Source organism: Mauremys reevesii, linkage group 2 (genome assembly GCF_016161935.1).
Source record: "Mauremys reevesii isolate NIE-2019 linkage group 2, ASM1616193v1, whole genome shotgun sequence".
NCBI classification, from domain to species: domain Eukaryota; kingdom Metazoa; phylum Chordata; order Testudines; family Geoemydidae; genus Mauremys; species Mauremys reevesii.
In genome coordinates this window covers 277,076,875-277,097,167 of record NC_052624.1, presented here as the reverse complement: position 1 = coordinate 277,097,167, position 20,293 = coordinate 277,076,875, and the positions used below count along the sequence as shown (strand labels likewise).

At 43.3% G+C, this 20,293-nt stretch overlaps 1 protein-coding gene across 9 annotated transcripts in view; it reads left to right on the top strand.

The window, feature by feature from the left end:
• Positions 1 to 20,293, top strand: part of TRAPPC9 (trafficking protein particle complex subunit 9) — an 825,958-nt gene that overhangs the window by 357,834 nt on the left and 447,831 nt on the right. Inside the window, exon 20 of one of the 9 annotated variants that reach the window (XM_039525300.1) lies at positions 16,507 to 16,546. The exons of 7 other annotated variants lie outside the window; for them this stretch is intronic. In XM_039525300.1, coding sequence (XP_039381234.1) covers positions 16,507 to 16,531 — 25 coding nt within the window. In that variant the 3' untranslated portion in view covers positions 16,532 to 16,546. Of the gene's footprint in view, positions 1 to 2,114; positions 2,194 to 16,506; positions 16,547 to 20,293 lie in introns of those variants that run through there. One more of the 9 variants, XM_039525298.1, reaches the window with a different exon arrangement.

The following is a 20,293-nucleotide window of genomic DNA, read 5'->3' as shown; positions in this document are numbered from 1 at the left end:
TTTTTGGCTGGCTGTTCTTCAAACTCCTCTTTGGCTTTTCTTATTACACTCTTGCACTTAAGTTGGCAGTGTTTGTGCTCCTTTCTATTTGCCTCACTAGGATTTGACTTCCACTTTTTAAAGGAAGTCTTTTTATCTCTCACTGCTTCTTTTACATGGTTGTTAAGCCACGGTGGCTCTTTTTTAGTTCTTTTACTGTTTTTCTTAATTTGGGGTATACATTGAAGTTGGGCCTCCATTATGGTGTCTTTAAAAAGGGCCCATGCAACTTGCAGGGATTTCACTTTAGTCCCTGTACCTTTTAACTTTTGTCTAACTAACCCCCTCATTTTTGTATAGTTCCCCCTTTTGAAATTAAATGCCACAGTGTTGGGCAGTTGAGGTGTTCTTCCCACCACAGGGATGTTGAATGCTATTGTATTATGGTCACTATTTCCAAGCGGTCCTGCTATAGTTACCTCTTGGACCAGCTCCTGCGCTCCACTCAGGATTAAATCTAGAGTTGCCTCTCCCCTTGTGGGTTCCCGTACCAGCTGCTCCATGAAGCAGTCATTTAAAGTATCGAGAAATTTTATCTCTGCATTTCGTCCTGAAGTGAAATGTTCCCAGGCAATATGGGGATAATTGAAATCCCCCACTATTATTGTGTTCTTAATTTTGATAGCCTCTCTAATGGTACATTAGATAGCACGGTACATGTGCAAGATCCTATCCCTCCTTGGGATCTGAACTTGGTCTTAGCAAAGTTGATGGGACTGCCATTTGAACCCCTTGCAACTTGCTGTCTGCTCCACCTCTGTATGAGGGTAGGGTTTTACCTTAGCCAGAAAGGTGGGTGAGTTGAGAACTCTAGTGTCAGAGCCTCCTTATATAATTTGCTATAAGAATAAAGTTTAACTCCATCCTCACCCAAAATTTTTCGTGAAGGTAGTCTCTAATTTTCATGTTAAACAAGCAATCTATTTGCCGATGTTCTTCCTGAAACCCCATGCACATAGAGATGAGGACAGACTTCAGTTGTTGTATGTGAGCAGGACTTTAGATTTCTGTCTGGAGTGTACTCTGTTAGATTCTCCATGCAGTTTTTTTTTTTTTGCAATTGAGGACCGAGCTAAGGGCCAACCAGTTCCCACTGAGAGAATCTCATCCTGGATCTCTTCATGCATTTGTTTGTTACCAATTGAACATATATAATAACATAAGAATGGCCATACTAGGTCAGACCAAAGATCCATCTAGCCCAGTATCCTGTCTTCCGACAGTGGCTAATGCCAGGTACTCCAGAGATAATGAACAGAACAGGTAATCTTCAAGTGATCCTTTCCCTGTCACCTATTCGCAGCTTCTGGCAAATTGAGGCTAGGGACACCATCACTGCCCATCCTGGCTAATAGCCATTGATGGACCTATCCTCCATGAATTTATCTAGTTCTTTTTTGAACCGTGTTATAGTCTTGGCCTTCACAACATCCTCTGGCAAACAGTTCCACAGGTTGAGTGTGCATTGCATGAAGAAATACTTCCTATTTTTTGTTTTAAACCTGCCGCCTATTAATTTCATTTGGTGATTCCTGGTTCTTGTGTTATGAGGAGGAGTAAATAACACTGCCTTATATACTTTCTCCACACCTGTCATGATTTTATATACCTCTATCATACCCCCCCCCTTAGTTGTCTCTTTTCCAAGCTGAATGGTCCCAGTCTTACTCATCTCTCCTTATGCAGAAGCTGTTCCATATCCCTACTCATTTTGGTTGCCCTTTTCTAACCTTTTCCAATTCCAATTGGCTATATATAATATAACTCCTCTCGTTAGAGTATTGGCACATTCTACTAGAGCTCAGGCAACTTGGTCATCTGTCCACACTTTTGCTTGTCATTATGCCATTTCCCATCAGTCCAGGGATGGTGCCAATTTCAGACAGGTTGTCCTACAATCATTGTTCAGGTAGACTCTGAGCCTACTTCCATGTTTGTCTGGTCGTGAGTCTCGTTCAATGGAAGGGACGTGTCCCATTCTGTCATAGTTACAGGTCTGTATCAAATTGTGAACTCTGTTTTATATTGCCCCGCATTTTGTGTACTAACTGCCATTTTGTATTCTCTGTTGAAAGGCCAGTCCATTCCAGACATGGACCTGCCAGGGAGGGGCATGGGACAACCCAGATAGGACTATAAATGTGGGAGCCATCGACTTTAAATGAATGAAAAGGCACTCGGTACTCACGCAGCTAATAAAATGCAATGCCTACTCATCTGAGAAATCTGACTCATGACTGAGTCAACATAACAGCTTTGTGAAAACTTGGAGCTGTTCAGCTGATGATAAACTCTCTGGTCATAGTGTATTCATTCCAGGTAATAAATTAATAGATTGTCAGGGAATCCTCTACACTAAGATAAAAATTGTACACGAACAGGTAGTTTAGACTCAATTTTTTTTGTTCTTTATAAAAGGATACATTTTATTATTTGTTTTTAAGTTAAATTAAAACAGTTTCATTTGGAGTTGAATATTTCATCAGAAGAGTTTACAAACAATGTTTCAGTTCTAGTACAGGAGAACTAGAGAAGGAAACTAATTAAATACTTCCTATAAACAAAGTGAAACTGCAGATACAATGTTTTTTCTTTTGCGAACTGAATGAAATGCACGAGGAAACAGAATAATAGTAAAAAGTACATTGAAAAAATTATTTGTTTTAATAATCTGTTGCTTTTAACAACATAGCTAAGGGAATTTTCTTTAAATATGTGACCATATCCTTTGAAAAAAGGGTTAGATCAACATAAAAGTGATGAAACATTCAGTATGCGTAAAGCTAGTGAGCAGTCTGAGTCATGCAAATAACTTGGCACCATTTTCTAAAAGTCATGGAGTTCTCTCTGAGATGTGACGTACTTCTCATTTTAAATGGAATGTTATGTTCAGAAGTTGTCTTAAATATCTGACCTATGTGTGTCCTTCTGATTATCCCTGGAAGCATAAAAAGTTTCCTGAACTGGGAAAACCCTTCTTTATTTGAAACCACTAGTTGTTTAGAAGAATCAGAGATAATAAGCTTGCCCAGCATGTTCTATATTAGAGTTTAGGTATATTTTGGACATGTTTCTTTGTCTCCCATTGTAAAAGGTGACTTCCATTTCTACGTGCTTATCAACTTAACACTTATTTTAAAAGTTTGTATTTTTGCATACTAGGCTCAGAACATCAGTAAATTTGGTGTACAATTGCAAGAGTTTGTGGAGAAATGGAAAGACTTTGGTCAGATTGTGGGGCAAAGAGACTCATTAATGATAGTAGCATTGCTAGCCACTCAAATTCTCTCTTAGCTTTCAAAAGAAACCCTGAGAACAGAAAATTCATGGTGAGTTTTACTGTATCTCTACATAAATCTGTCAGGAATTAATCAGCCGGTGAGGCCTCACTAATCATCACTGGTCTCACTTATTTTAACTCTCATGTCAAGTGTCAAATTTAAATTTGACCAGTGGTGGAATTGAGTTTGATTCCCACTACTTTAACACAAATACAGGAAGGCAGTGCTTGGCTAGAGGTTAATCAGAAGCAGATATACAAAATAATATGTTTGCTGTAAGCCTAACTCTTTGAACCATCTCCAAATAACATTGCAACTTCCCCCCCATGTAATAAAAAATATAATATTGTTTCAGGTTGCTTTAAGAAATTTTGTGTCCAGGGCTGTACACATTACACAAGACATTTTTATAGTTAGTAGCATCTGAACCAATCGAGACACTACCTCTTGCATCTACCTGTATTGATCCTGAGGACTTATATAGAAACTGCATAAAAATCGAATGGCTTTCTTCACCCTGATCATTAAATATTCTTCCCATTTTTGTAGACCAGATTTGTAGCCCTTACTGACTATTGGTTCTCTCACCTCAAGGGCCTTGAATGTTAAGACAAGAAACTTGAATGTGATTTGGTGGAAGAGAGGGAGCTAGTGGAAGGAATCAGGATCATTGGCTCTTGTGATCCTTGATGGAAAGAGGGTCCTTAGGATTTGCCCAAGCATGTGTGAAGTACCCATAAAATGAGAAGGGCGTCCTATTACATTCTAGCAAAGTATTGCAAGAGTAATATGGAATATTTTAGTTAAATATTTCATTTAGTCATATCCATATATATGCTATTTTATATTCTTATACCATATATCTTCAGCCAGACAAAACCAGTTGCCTTAAAGACAGAGAGAACTCTAAAGACACTTTACCTTTTTATAAGGGTAGATCATGAACTTGTTGGATTGTGGTTACCTCTCTGTAGACTAAATTCCAAATATCTTTTAAAGAAACCATCATTAAGTATAATAACTTGATTAAAAAATACTGCTAATGCTAACCTTTCTAAATGTATAATGCATATATTTAGTATTCAGTACATTAACTTTCTTCCCAGTGGTAATGAACTCAGTTATTTTATCTGCATCACTTTGCCTTGCTACAACATGCTAAATATTTGCCTTATCAATTCCATTGATGAGAAGCACTTCAGTTTAATTTTCAAATGATAATTAGTATGCTACCTTTCCATCCAAGGTACAAAATTACTCTTAATATTGGACTGTTGTGAATTCAGTCCGTGCTTTACTTGTCAGCAGCTATAGCTACTATCTTCTTCCTTTCCCCTTCCCACTGCATCTAATTATTGGCTCAGCTAGTGTTCAGTTTGAACTTCGTTTCCACTCCATTTCACTAGACATATACTGGCTGTTTGTACCTTCCTTCGCTGTAGTCTGCCATTTGTACAACATTATCAGCATGTTGTGCTCCACAGCTTAGGTATTGTGAAACCCTGATAAGAGTACATCTGTTCAGATTGTGTAATGGATTGGATAATAGAAATTAAGAAACAGAAAAGACCTGTTTAGTTCATTTTGTCCGTTGTGTGTGAGCCAGTACAAGATTGTTCCCTATGCTGTTGCTTTGTCTGGTTTATTTTTTATTGGGTTGTTCTGATATTCCTTTTTACTGTGATACAGCTGTATGTGCCCACACTTAAAACATAAGAAAAGTACAGTATGCATTGAGTAATGTATATATTGAATTAGTAGTGCAGTATGATATGTATACTGAATTATTCCAGAATTTTTCTCCCCCACTGTGTTCCTTTTCAGTCTCTCCTATGTAGGCTGCAAACATCATAACATTCTAGTTTTCCTTCAGTTCAAAATTCCGCAAAAAAGTTTGCTCTTCTCTCAGAAGTTAAAGTTAAGGCTCTTAATTAAATGTAGTGTGACTTTAATAGGAGCTCCAGATGCTCAGCATCTTTGAAAATAAGAGCACTTCTCTTTAGGAGTCTAAGGGTACATCTACACTATGGGATTATTCCGATTTTACATAAACCGGTTTAGTAAAACAGATTGTATAAAATCGAGTGCACGCAGTCACACTAAGCACATTAATTCGGTGGTGTGCGTCCACGGTCCGAGGCTAGCATCGATTTCTGGAGCGTTGCACTGTGGGTAGCTATTCCATAGCTATCCCATAGTTCCCGCAGTCTCCCCTGCCCCTTGGAATTTTGAGATCCCAGTGCCTGATGGGGCAAAAATCATTGTCGCAGGTGGTTCTGGGTAAATGTCGTCACTCATTCCTTCCTCCGGGAAAGCAACGGCAGACAATCATTTCGCGCCCTTTTTCCCTGGATTGCCCTGGCAGACGCTATAGCATGGCAACCATGGAGCCTGTTTTGCCTCTTGTCACTGTCACCGTATGTGTAATAGATGCCGCTGACAGAGGCGATTCAGCAGCGCTACACAGCAGCATTCATTTGCTTTTGCATGATAGCAGAGATGGTTATCAGCTGTTCTGTACCATCTACCATACCCTTGTAAATTGGCTATGAGATGACGGTTACCAGTCCTTTTGTGCTGTATCCTCTGCTGCTATCATGGGTGCCCCTGGTTGAGATCGGCTGGGGGCGCAAAAGACAAAAATGGGAATGACTTCCTGAGTCAATCCCTCCTTTATGGTATCTAAAAATAGAATCAGTCCTGCCTAGAATATGGGGCAAGTGTACTAGAGAAGCAGTGTATGAGAGAACCAGAGAGCACAGCCCCTCCATGTCAGATCCCGCCGAAATGATGAGCTGCATGCCATTCACAGGGGGTGCCCCTGCAACAACCCCACCTGTTGATTCTCTCCTCCCCCAGCCTTCCTGGGCTACCATTGCAGTGTCCCCCCATTTGTGTGATGAAGTAATAAGGAATGCAGGAATAAGAAACAGTGACTTGTTAGTGAGATAAAATGAGGGGAAGGCAGCCTGCAGCTGCTATGATAGTCCAGACAGGACATTAAGCAGTGTAGGGGAGAGGAGCCCAGCATCCCGCTGCTATGATAGTCCAGGCAGAACAGAATCTTTTCTTTACACATGAAGGGCGGGGGCTGATGGAGCTCAGCCCCCTATTGCTACGATGAAGATGGTTACCAGCCATTCTGTACCATCTACTAGGAATGACCAGGAGTTTTTTACCCAGGTGCCCCCGGCCGACCTCACCTGAGGCCAGCCAGGAGCACTCACGGGCTGATGATGAGGACAGGTACCAGTCCTATTGTGCAGCACCATCTGCCACAAGGCTGATGATGAGGACGGTTACCAGTCATATTGCACCATCCACCACCAGTGAGGTGGAAAGAGGATACTGCAATTGAGTGCCGCAGCATCGCGTGTACCAGCAGCATTCAGTAGACATAGGGTGACATTTAGAAGAGTCAAGAGACAATTTTTTCCCCTTTTACTTCTGGGGGGGGGGGGTGGGGGCTGTAAATTGATGAGCTATGCCCTGAACCACCGCGGACAATATGTGTGACTCTACAGGCATTTGGAGCTCAGCCAAGAATGCAAATGCTTTTCGGAGACTGCAGGAACTGTGGGATAGCTTGAGTCCTCAGTCCCCCCTCCCTCCATGAGCATCCATTTGATTCTTTGGCTTTCCGTTACGCTTGTCACGCAGCAGTGCACTGAGTCCCTGCTATGGCGTCTGTCTGGAGATTTTTTTTAAATGCTTTGGAATTTCGTCTTCTGTAATGGAGCTCTGATAGAACAGATTTGCCTGCCCATACAGCGATCACATCCGTACGGTCCATGCTGGAGCTCTTTTTGGATTTTGATTTCGGACTGCATCGCCACCCGGGCTGATTGGAGCTCCACGCTGGGCAAACAGGAAATGATATTCAAAAGTTTGTGGGGCTTTTCCTGTCTACCTGGCCACTGCATCCGAGTTCAGATTGCTGTACAGGGCGGTCAGTGGTGCACTGTGGGATACTGCCCGGAGGCCAATACCGTCGATTTGCGGCCACACTAACCCTAAACCGATATGGTAATACCGATATTAGCGCTACTCCTCTTGTTAGGGAGGAGTACAGAAACTGGTTTAAAGAGCCCTTTATATCGATATAAAGGGCCTCTTAGTGTGGACGGGTGCGGCGTTAAATCGGTTTAACGCTCCTAAAACCGGTTTAAACGCGTAGTGTAGACCAGGCCTAACTACAGAGTTAGAATTTAACTTTAAGCTAGGTTTGACTATGTTGGCCTGTATCTATATGACTGCGTTTATGCTTGGTTTATGTGAATTTTGCTGTATCACAAAGCAGGCATTGGATTCTCCAGTTTCACAATTCAGAGAAACACTGTTAGTATCTGAGCTCTAGTTAAAATGATAGTTTTACAAAATTTGGCCTTAATCCTGCAAAGATCCTGTTTAACTTTATGCACTGTGAATGATCCATTGAATTCAATGGGGATACAGTGCTTAAATGTAAGCATTTGCGTAAGCCTGCATAGTCAGGATCTTTAATTGTAGTTAGTTATAGTCAGGTCTTACAGTCTGCTGGGCTTTTAAGTAAATCCTCTATTTATTTGACTATAACCAGTGCCTGTGTAACAACATCTTGGGAAAGGACTTTCACTATATTCATAGACTGATCACACTCTTCTTTCCAATTCCCTTGTGGTCAAAGAGTCAGGCTCTTTATCTCTGAAGGTGCACAACAGTGTTTCCAAAGTCAATAATTCCAATGATCTTAAAGAAAATAAAACATTTGTGCAGGGAATACTACCGAAATAAAATGAAAGTTAATAATAAAATCATAACCAGGCTGAGAGTGTGATAAGCATAGCATGTAAGAAAGTACTTAATTACATCATGTAAAAGCAGCAAAGAGTCTTGTGGCACCTTATAGACTAACAGACATTTTGGAGCATGAGCTTTTGTGGGTGAATACCCACTTCGTCGGATGCATGTAGTGGGAATCTCCAGGGGCAGGTATATATAAGCAAGCAAGAAGCAGGCTAGAGATAACGAGGTTAGTTCAATCAGGGAGGATGAGGCCCTCTTCTAGCAGCTGAGGTGTGAAAACCAAGGGAGGAGAAACTGCTTTTGTAGTTGGCAAGCCATTCACAGTCTTTGTTTAATCCTGAGCTGATGGTGTCAAATTTGCAGATGAACTGAAGCTCAGCAGTTTCCCTTTGAAGTCTGGTCCTGAAGCTTTTTTGCTGCAGGATGGCCACCTTAAGATCTGCTATGGTGTGGCCAGGGAAGTTGAAGTGTTCTCCTACAGGTTTTTGTATATTGCCATTCCTAATATCTGATTTGTGTCCATTTACCCTTTTCTGTAGTGACTGTCCAGTTTGGCCGATGTACATAGCAGCGGGGCATTGCTGGCATATGATGGCGTATATTACATTGGTGAACGTGCAGGTGAATGAACCAGTGATGGTTTGGCTGATCTGGTTAGGTCCTGTGATGGTGTCGCTGGTGTAGATATGTGGGCAGAGTTGGCATCGAGGTTTGTTGCATGGATTGGAATACAAGCTGTCAGGAACAGTATCCCTGATGATGCCACAGCACAACTGGTTGCTGAGCTCTGTGCCTTTATCCTCACACACAACTATTTCAAATTTAATGACAATATATATCTCCAGATCAGTGGCACCGCTATGGGCACCCGCATGGCCCCACAATATGCCAACATTTTTATGGCTGACCTGGAACAACGGTCAGCCATACTACAGAACTGGTAGTTGGCTAGCCAGGCTGACCTGGCTAGCCAACTACAGAACCAGTTTCTCCTCCCTTGGTTTTCACACCTCAGCTGCTAGAAGAGGGCCTCATCCTCCCTGATTGAACTAACCTCGTTATCTCTAGCCTGCTTCTTGCTTGCTTATATATACCTGCCCCTGGAGATTCCCACTACATGCATCTGACGAAGTGGGTATTCACCCACGAAAGCTCATGCTCCAAAATGTCTGTTAGTCTATAAGGTGCCACAAGAGTCTTTGCTGCTTTTACAGATCCAGAATAACACGGCTACCCCTCTGATACTTAATTACATCATATTTTTTAAGCGATATGGTCACCTTACCATAGCGTGAAGTCCTGTGCCTGACATCAGTAAGCTGTTTCTCTTTAAGAGCCAACTCCTGTGAGAAGTGCCTCATTCAAGGCATTGAGAGTCTTCAATTCTTGTCTCTTGAGTCCAGGGCTGGCTCCAGGGTTTTTGCTGCCTCAAGCAGCAAAAAGAAAAAAAAAAAGAAAAGGGGGGAAAAAAAAAGCCGCAATTGCAATCTGCAGCTTTACCGCTGCTGCTTCAATCTTCGGCAGCAATTTGGTGGCTGGTCCTTCGCTCCGAGAGGGTCTGAGGGACCCACCGCCGAATTGCCGCTGAAGACCTGGATGTGCCGCCCCTCACCGTTGGCCACCCCAAGCAGCTGCTTGCTGGGCTGGTGCCTGGAGCCAGCCCTGCTTGAATCCCAGCATTTTTCTCCAGTTCTCCAGTGGCCCGATTCTGGAAGGTTTTAGTGGCTAATGGGACCGTTTTGATCATCCTCAGCACCTCCCAGGATTTGACTCCAGGATCAGTGTCTTAGTTAGCCCCAGTGTACCTTGACTCCTTTATGGACTATGCACATTTCTCCCTGCTGTATTGTGTGCAGGTGTAAACCATATCAGCAGTGCGTGCTTCACTGTGTTATTGGTAATACACAACCACAATTGTATGTCTGAAGTTGGAACCTGTTTAATTTCATCATCCTTTCTGTGTGTAATGTCACTTTCCTAATCAGCATTTGGGATATATTGGAATATCATAAGTTATTTGCTCAGTTCAAAAAGTTATTTTGATCCTCTTTTAGTGGTTGGGAAATCCATTACTAAGACATTAATCCTAGCTGTTGTTAATACAGTTGTAATTTTCAAAAGGCAACCACCTTTCTGAGTGATGTCTGATCACCAAAAGCAAAGGTTAATGGAATATTAATTTGCTTCTCACTCTAGGAGCATCTTTGTTTCACTTACTGAATTGTCAAAGAGCAGAATATTTCTCTGACATTTTATAGCTAGTACAGTTCATATAAGACATCCAGCAAGTGCCTGCCTCAGTACTAGGAATAGAAATATTTTATGGTTTTAGGTTTGTTTTTCCCCATTCCAATTAAAACAGTTTTGTGTTGAGTTTTAAAAATGTATCTGCAATGTTTACAATCTAAATATTGCAGAAATCTGTTACTGCATGAAAATTGAATAGGAACTCTCTCTCTCGCTCTCTCTCTCAAACAAATATTGGAACTGCTATTTTTCAAATATTAAATTGTATCTTAACGATCTTTGAGGCAGGACCATGTCTATGCACAATACAGATGTAATAGAGCGTTGATTGTGAGTGGAGTCTCTGAGTGCTATTGTAAAATATATAATAAAAATGAATAAAATGAAAAAGTAAACAGTATAAATGATGAACATAAATTTGATGCTAAAATCACTTTTAATAATGTAAGATGGCATTACTATTAAAATTAACACTTTAATTTAAAAAATCTATATACTGATAGAGCTTCTTTGAGATCACTCTTCCTTATTTGGAAGTTGTTGACTATATTTCAGATGTTTCAAAGAGAGAAATAGACACTATATGACTGATCAATGTTTGTATCAATTTTTAAAATGCATTTTCAAATATTTAATTATTGTAACACTAGAAAATTAGCATCACTTTCCTGACATTGTGGCTGACTTGGAATTGGTATGCTGTAATACTGTGGGGAAATTTTATTTGAAATCTTTAATTCATTAAAAGCTGGATCTGAGGGTTAATCAGAAGACTTGATAATTGTGAAGTACTGATTGCTGTCAATATGCGGGTGGGAATGAGGTTGAAACTGGAGCTGGGGCTTGGACTGGGGGTGTTCTTGTCTTTGTATTTGAGTGAAACTGTTACTTATATGATGTTTATTACATTTTAAATATTTACTTCTTATTCACATATTGCCTGTGACTGTACCCATGTGTGGGAGATCCACCCCCAGTGCCTGTGAGCTTTGGCATTCTCAAGAAAGTAGTGCTCATTGAACCTGCATGAGTGCCCTGTCACAGCACTGAATGTTTGGAACCAAGATTAGAAAATTACCATGCTGTTGGAGTCTTCTCAGTTTCTTTTCAAGGTTATCTGCAGACTTAGGTACCTCTGCTCTGTTAAGTTGCTAGGAGATTCAGGGTACAGTTTTCATGCCCTCTCCTTCAACAGTGTTTGTTTTCCCTTTACACCACCTTTAGCTAGCATTCCTGATGGCTTTTTTTGACCCTGAGGAATAGGAATTAATGGGTGACTGGGACCAGTCTTTTCCTAAAGGTCAGGATGCTATTGGGGCATCCTTAGTATCTCAGAGGGCATGTCTACACTATGGGATTATTCCGATTTTACAGAAACCGGTATTTGGGAACAGATTGTATAAAGTTGAGTGCACGTGGCCACACTAAGCACATTAATTCGGCGGTGTGCGTCCATGTACCGAGGCTAGCGTCGATTTCCGGAGCGTTGCACTGTGGGTAGCTACCCCATAGTTTCCGCAGTCTCCCCCGTCCATTGGAATTCTGTGTTGAGATCCCAGTGCATGATGGGGCAAAAACAGTGTCGCGGGTGATTCTGGGTAAATTTCGTCAGTCAATACTCCCTCTGTGAAAGCAACGGCAGACAATCATTTCGCGCCCTTTTCCCTAGATTGCCCTGGCAGATGCCATAGCATGGCAACCATGGATCCCGTTTAGCCTTTTCTCACTCTCACCGTATGTGTACTGGATGCTGCTGACAGACGCGGTACTGCAGTGCTACACAGCAGCATTCACTTGCATTTGCAAGGTAGCAGAGACAGTTACCAGCCTTATTGCACCATCTGCTGCTTTAGAAATTGGCAGTGACGGTTACCAGTCCTATTGTACCGTCTGCTGCTGTCATGGGTGCTTCTGGCTGGCCTCACTGAGGTCAGCCGGGGGCGCATGGACAAAAATGGGAATGACTCCCCAGGTCATTCCCTTCTTTACGTTTTGTTTAAAGGTAGAGTCAGTCCTGCCTAGAATATGGGGCAAGCCTACTAAAGAAGCAGAGAGGACAGCTGCTCCAGGTCAGAGCCCCAGACATCTTGCAGAAATGGTGAGCTGCATGCCATTCTAGGGGGTGCCCCTGCAACAACCCTACCCATTGCTTCACTCCTCCCCCACTCCTCCTGGGCTACCGTGGCAGTTATCCCCCCATTTGTGTGATGAAGTAATAAAAAATGCATGAATAAGAAACTCTGACTTTATTGAGATAAAATGAGGCGGAGGCAGCCTCCAGCTGCTATGATATTCCAGGCAGGACTGAATCTCTATTAGTCATTAAAGGGGGCGGGGAGAGGAGCGTAGCCTCCAGCTGCTATGATATTCCAGGCAGGACTGAATCTCCAGGAGACAAAGCTTAAAGAAGGGAATGAGCGGGAGTCATTCCCATTTTTGCCCAGGCGCCCCCCGTCCGACCTCACTGAGGCCAGCCAGGAGCACTCACGGGATGATGACGACGGTTATCAATCCTATTGCACCGTCTGCCATCAGGGAGAGGAGAGGAGGGGATGCTGCTGTTTAGCGCTGCAGCACCGTGTCTACCAGCAGTATCCGGTAGACATACGGTGACATTGAAGAAAGGCGAGAAACGATTGGATCTAGACTGTTATCAGTGGTAGAAGATGACAGAACAAGGAGTAATGGTCTCAAGTTGCAGAGGGGGAGGTTTAGGCTGGATATTAGGAAAAACTTTTTCACTAGTAGGGTGGTGAAGAATTGGAATGCGTTACCTAGGGAGGTAGTGGAATCTCCTTCCTTAGAGGTTTTTAAGGTCAGGCTTGACAAAGCCCTGGCTGGGATGATTTAGTTGGGTTTGGTCCTGCTTTGAGCAGGGGGTTGGACTAGATGACCTCCTGAGGTCCCTTCCAACCCTGAGATTCTATGATTCTATGATTTTTTCCCCTTTTCTTTCATGGGGTGGGAGGCGGGTAAATTGACGACATATACCGTGAACCACCCGCGACAATGTTTTTGACCCTTCAGGCATTGGGAGCTCAGCCAAGAATGCAAATGGTTTTCGGAGACTGCGGGGACTGTGGGATAGCTCGAGTCCTCAGTCCCCACTCCCTCCCTCCCTCCATGTGCGTCCATTTGATTCTTTGGCTTTCCGTTACACTTGTCACAGAGCACTGTGCTGAGTCCCTGCTGTGGCCTCTGTCTATCACGGAGACTGCGGGGACTGTGGGATAGCTCGAGTCCTCAGTCCCCACTCCCTCCCTCCCTCCATGTGCGTCCATTTGATTCTTTGGCTTTCCGTTACACTTGTCACAGAGCACTGTGCTGAGTCCCTGCCGTGGCCTCTGTCTATCATAGCCTTGGAGATTTTTTCAAATGCTTTGGCATTTTGTCTTTTGGAACAGAGCTCTGATAGAACAGATTTGTCTCTCCATACAGCAATCAGATCCAGTATCTCTCGTACGGTCCATGCTGGAGCTCTTTTTGGATTCTGGGACTTCATGATCACCTGTGCTGATCGGCGCTCCACACTGGGCAAGCAGGAAATGAAATTCAAAAGTTCGTGGGGCTTTTCCTGTCTACCTGGCCAGTGCATCCGAATTCAGATTACTGTCCAGAGCGGTCACAATGGTGCACTGTGGGATAGCGCCCGGAGGCCAATACCATCGAATTGCAGCCACACTAACCGTAATCCGACATGGCAATACTGATTTCAGTGCTACTCCCCTCATCGGGGAGGATTACAGATACCGGTATCAAGAGCCCTTTATATCGATATAAAGGGCTTCGTTGTGTGGACGGATGCAGGGTTAATTCAGTTTAACACTGATAAATTTGGTATAAACTCGTAGTGTAGACCAGGCCTTAGTGACAACATCTCCACCTCATTTATATCACCACAATCTTCTAGAGCCGTCAGGACCCATTACAGAGTCACTGGAGTTTGAGACCATTATAATCCAGAGATATTGCCTCTTTTATGTCTTAGCATCTTTATTGATGTGGAGGCTAAGGAAAATGTAAAATTACTTTTCTGATTAATAGAAGGTTACTGGGCATAACCCAGATTAGTCTAGCTAATATCTGCACCAGTTCCTGTGGTCTTTCAGGACCTGGGGAAATTGAGATGCAGAAATGCAGTCATTTGCTCGTAGTCACACAACCCATCAGAAGCACAACTGGGCATAGAAATCTGGTCTTTAGATTCCCAGCCCTATCCACTGGACCACACTGTCTGGTTTGTTTTTTGATGTGTTACACCTTCATGTTGTAACTGAGGTATTCTTGACAGCTGATAGATACATTCTGTTACCTGCTCATTAAAGGCGTCTGAGGAAAGAAGTCTAGTAAAAATAATGCTTGAGGACGGTCACAATAGTAATTTCCTTCATCATCTTGGTGACCAGCCTCCTGAACTATGAAATATGTAAACTATGACCAACATAAGTGTTTTGAAAGCACCTCTTTTCATATAATCCTTCATGAAAGTTGGAGTGTTAATGTGACATAGTCAATGTGGTATTATTATGTCTAATCTGTAAGCTGTTAATGATTTTCCCTGCACACACAGGAGATGTAACATCTAAGCCAGAGGTCCCCAGAATGTGGGGTGTGTCCCCCTAAGGGGGCGTGGAGAACCATTGGGGGGGCAGGGAGGGAGCACCATCCAGCTCTGCTCGTGGCCCTGGCTGCTGACCCTTTGTCTGGGGCCCCAGCTACCAGCCTTGGCCCCGGCTGGGGCTCTGCTCCACTCCCAGCCCTGTCCCGAGCTGTGGCCTCAGCCTCGGCCCCTTTGCCCTGTTCACATCTCCCTCCTCACAGAGCCACAGCCCTGCTCCCGGCCCCAGCTCAGGATGGGGAGGAGGGGGGTGACCCTAAAATGTTTGGGGACCACTGATCTAAGCAATAGACTATCATGTATGTCTTATGGGGAAATATGGACTTACAGATCACTTTGCATACATTTTTGCTACATTTAAAGTAAACTAGACGAAATTATTCTGCAAATATTGGAAAGTATACCACTGAGGAGGTATAGAGGGAATAATAATGTTTCAATCTCTCTTGGGGGTCTAAATCAGTGTGTTTTATTAGATTATTTGGTAAAGCAGAGCTGCAAAAATTGAAAAAAGGAATATTTGATCCTATGAAATCCTTAGTATTTTGGTTTCCTGAAATGATTATCTTATAGATCAATGGTTACCAAACTTATTGTACTGGTGACCCCTTTCGAGCACCAAGCCTCTGAGTGCGCCCCCCCACTCCAGAAATTAAAAACAATTTTTTTTATATATAACCCTATGTTAAATACTAAATTTAAACCCTATTGCTTAAAATGAATTTACCTTTTCTCACTGCTTTTAAATTAAGACTAAAACACATTTTTATCAAATTAAATATAAGTGGAAAAGTTATTTTTAAGTAGAATTTTATTTTAATACATGACAGCAATTGACCCGAAGCAGCCAAAAATCAGTGAGATGGATGATGCTGTTTATTTGACACAAGAAGTTTTATTCTTGAGGTTGTTTTCGAGATTTCGTCTTTATTGTGAGAAGGTTGGAGAATCCACTCTTGCATTTGTAGGTAGTGGGAAATGGCAGAAGGATGCTCAAGGCCATTTCAGACACCAGTGGGTATTCACTTGCAGCTGAGCACCAGAACAGGTTTGGAGGCAGCTGTGTGAAGTTTGCTTTCACTTCATCATCATTGATCATGTCAACAAACTGTTCCCATGTGTGAATATCATCAATAGGTAACTGCTCAGCTGTCACACTGAAGGGTTCTTCACCAGGGAATGAGGTGCTTCTGGTAGCGCTGGGAAGCAGTGGGAGAACTCTTCATGAAGGGCTTTCAAATGTTCACTGATTGCTGACTTGAGAGCACTATCAATGTTAACTTCCTCCTCCTCGCTGACCGAGGAAAGTGTCGGAAACATGCCGTATCTTTCTGTGTCCGGCCTCCTGCACCACAGATCCAACTTCATCTGAAAGGCTTTGATTTTATTAGTCAGATCTATTAATGTTGAACGTTTTCCAGGAAGTGACAGATTGAGATAATTAAGGCTACCAAAAATATCAACTAGGTATGCCAAGCAGAGAAGCCATTTCTTGTCACTGAACATTTTGTTCAGCTCTTGTTTCTGTTTTCGCAGGAAAAACTCTGCCATCTCTTCTTGAAGTATAAAAATGTGCTTTAATGTGCATCCCCTAGAAAGCCATCGGACTTGAGTGTGGAAAAGTAGAACTTCATATTCACCACCCATTTCACTGCAGAACTCTCGAAAGAGACGACTATTCAGAGCATGAGCTTTAATGTAGTTCGCTGCTCGTATAACAACATTCACCACAGCATTAAGGCATATTGGCAATGTCTTTGCAGCTAGGACTTGACGATGGATTCCATGAGTGACAATCACATTAGGTGAGACACACTTTACCTGCTGAAAGCCAGACCGTGCACCCATCATTGCTGGAGCACCATCGGTACAGATACCACAAAGGTTTTTCCAGTCAGTGCCATTGCTTTCGAAAAAGGCAGTCACCTTATTGAAAATGGCCTGTGCTGTTGTGGTGGTTTTAAGTTGTTCACAGAATAAGAACTCATCCTTAACATCCCCGGCATTACCATACCGTACTAATGCTATCAATTGTGCACAGTGAGTAACATCAGTAGTTTCTTCAAGTTGCATGCTGAACATACTGAAAGGAGAATGTTTGTTTAATTTTGTGCACAACTTGTTTTTGATATCTTTAGACATCTAACGTATTCCGCGTTTCACAGTATTGTTAGACATGGAAAGCATATTCAGTTTTTTGGCAGTATCATTGCCAACCATAAGTGCCACGGTATCTTTGCATGCTGCAGAATAAGCTCCTCACCTACTGTATGTGGCGTTTAGGTACAGGCAATTCGTAGTGACACAATATAAAAGGCATCCACAGCTGAGGAGGTTTGCTGTCAGAAATTTCCATCAGCGTCAAGCCTGGCCTCCTTTGTTGCTTCTTCTGTGTTGGAAAAAATCCATGTTTTGATTTTTATGCTCAGGATGTTTAGTTTCAAGATGTCACTGCAGTTTACATGGTTTCATTGATTCAGCAGACAAAACTTCTCAGCAAATGATGCATTGAGGTTTTTCAATACCATAGGTGGTGATACTAGTAAAACTAAGTTTATGTAAGACAAGATACTTTCATTTTTTAGCGGTTTAGCGGTTTTAGCAGTACAGGTGCTATTTTCAGGAGAAAGTTTGCACTTGTGTGTCTGACTGTTAATTAATAAAGTATCAGAGGGGTAGCCGTGTTAGTCTGGTTCTGTAGAAGCAGCAAAGAATCCTGTGGCACCTTATAGACTAACAGATGTTTTGCAGCATGAGCTTTCGTGGGTGAATACCCACTTCTTCGGATGCAAGTACTTGTTCAGCTGCGAATCAAGCCCTCTAATGTTGTCTCAGTACCAGCGCCAGCCATAGGAAAAATGGCGCCCTGGGCAAACTTCTACTTGGCGCTCTTTCTTTGGAGGTGGAGCAGCGCTGGAGGTGGAGTGGAGTTGCGGTTGGAGCTGGGCTGGAGGAGCTTGGGGCTCTAAGGTCCACACATGGTGGTGATGGTGGCTCTCAACCAAGCGCCTGGCTGGGCTCACAGCAGGTGGCAGGCCTCGGGGCTGACAACCCTGTGTGTGGCAGGGCTGGGAGTTAACAACCTTGTGCCCGTCAGAGCTCCTGGCTGATAACCCTCAGCATGGCTGGGCTCTGCCTGACAACCCCAATACAGGGGTTGGGGCTCACAGCGTCCTGGATGCTCCAGCTCAGGCATACAGCCCCTTTTCTGGTTGGGGTCAGGGATCACAAAACTGCGCCTGGCCGGGATCGAGCTCACAGCCCCGTGCCTGGCTGGAGCTCGCAGCCCCACTCCTGGCCAGGGTTGGGGTCAGGGCTCGCAGCCCCGTGTGGATGTCGGAGTCGGAGCTTGCAGCTCCATGTGAGGGTTGGAGTTGGAGCTCGCATCTCTGCTCCTGGCCAGGGTTGGGGTCAGGGCTCGCAGCTCTGCAGTCCCACAAGGAGGTTGGGGTCGGGACTCGCAGCCCCGCATGGGAGTCGGAGTCGGGGCTCGCAGCCCTGTACCTGGTTGGAGCTCACAGGCCTGCTCCTGGCCAGGGATGGGGTAAGGGCTCATGGTTGCAACCTAGCACCGGGGTTGAGACTTGTGGCTCGCAGCCCCGCTCCTGGCTAGGGTTGGGGTTGGGGCTTGCAGCCCCACAGCACCACACAGGGGTCGGGGCTCACAGCCTGGCAGCTCCACAGAGAGGTTGGGGCTCGCAGCCCCAGACGGTGGTCGGGGCTTGCAGCCACGCATCGCTGTCGGGGCTCGCAGACCAGCGCAGGGGTTGGGGCTCGCAGCCCAGCGCAGGGGTTGGGGCTCGCAGCCCAGCGCAGGGGTTGGAGCTCGCAGCCACGCGCCGGGGTCGGGGCTTGTGACCCCCACATAACTGGGTCACAGCCCTCAGTTTAAGAACCAAAGTTATAGATAGTCAAATCATTTCCTTAACAGAGGAGATGAAGCCAGGAGCTGTGGAAGTAGTTCAAAATTCATAAATTGTAGTAGTTGTTTTGTGCCATAGCTGCCTTGAGATACTGTCTTGATGTATATGTGTTCTTCAAACACATTTCTTGTAAGTGAGATATTTGAATGTATACATTTGGGAGTGTGGGGGAGGAGATAGTATTTTTGGAATGTGTTCATTATGAGCGTAAACTTGCTCTTCTAATCAATCACTATCACAAACGGACACAAAGGGTGTGTGTGTGTATGTGTGAGATAGAGAATGTATAATTCTGTAGTTTCATTTTTACCTTATTCTGCACTTTACTCCAATATAAAACAAGATGCTACCTTTTATTATATGTGAAATAATGTTTGAAAAACCTGTTGGACATAGCAGTTTGAGAAAGGAAAAGATACATTTGTGTTAGGGTATTTGCCCCACTTATATGGGGGGTAGATACACTAGGGAAGGGATAAAAGGCAAATACCATCCGAGAATGTATCAAATGAACTATTTCCAGTACAGAAAGGGAAGTGTTAATACCACTGTGAAAGACTTCACTGGTAAGATCATATCCATAATACTGTGTACTGTTTTGGTCATCCATGTTCAAGAAAGATTAATTAAAACAGGAGCAGGTGCAGAGATCAGCTAGTAGGATGAGCAGGAGGATGGAGAACCTATAAAAATAATAATAATAATAGGAGAGAGATCAGCCTCCTAGAACTGGAAGGGACCTTGAAAGGTCATTGAGTCCAGCCCCCTGCCTTCACTAGCAGGACCAATTTTTGCCCTGCATCCCTAAGTGGCCCCCTCAAGGATTGAACTCACAACCCTGGGTTTAGCAGGCCAATGTTCAAACCACTGAGCTATCCCTCCTCTCCACCTATCTTACAAGAGGTGACTAAAAGAGGCTGGCTTCTTTAGTTTAGCAAAATGAAGGCTGAGAGAGATTATGGCTTCTAGGTATAAATCATCTGGTAAATCTTTACCTTAAAAAGCTCTTCCTCCCTCCCTGGGAAAATATTGGCACAAAAATGAGTAGGATAAACTGGCCATGAATAAATTTAGATAGGATATTAGAAGATTTCTAATCATCAGAACAGGTTCTGGAACAGTTTATGAATAAGTGTACGGGGGGCAAACAACCTAACTATTTTTAAGGTGGAGCTTGGTATTATTATAAATGACATTATATGGCAAGGGTGCCATGATAGTAGAGGACTGAACTCGGTGACCCAGGAGGTCCTTTCTAGTCCTATGTTTAAACCTCTTCTTAATCAGGAATGAAAAAGTGGGTTTTCGATTAAACAAAGATTTTCACACAAAGTTTCTTTTTGTTTAAAATTTCTGATTTTTTTCATTGGAAAATATGAAAATCAAAATATTTTTGGAAC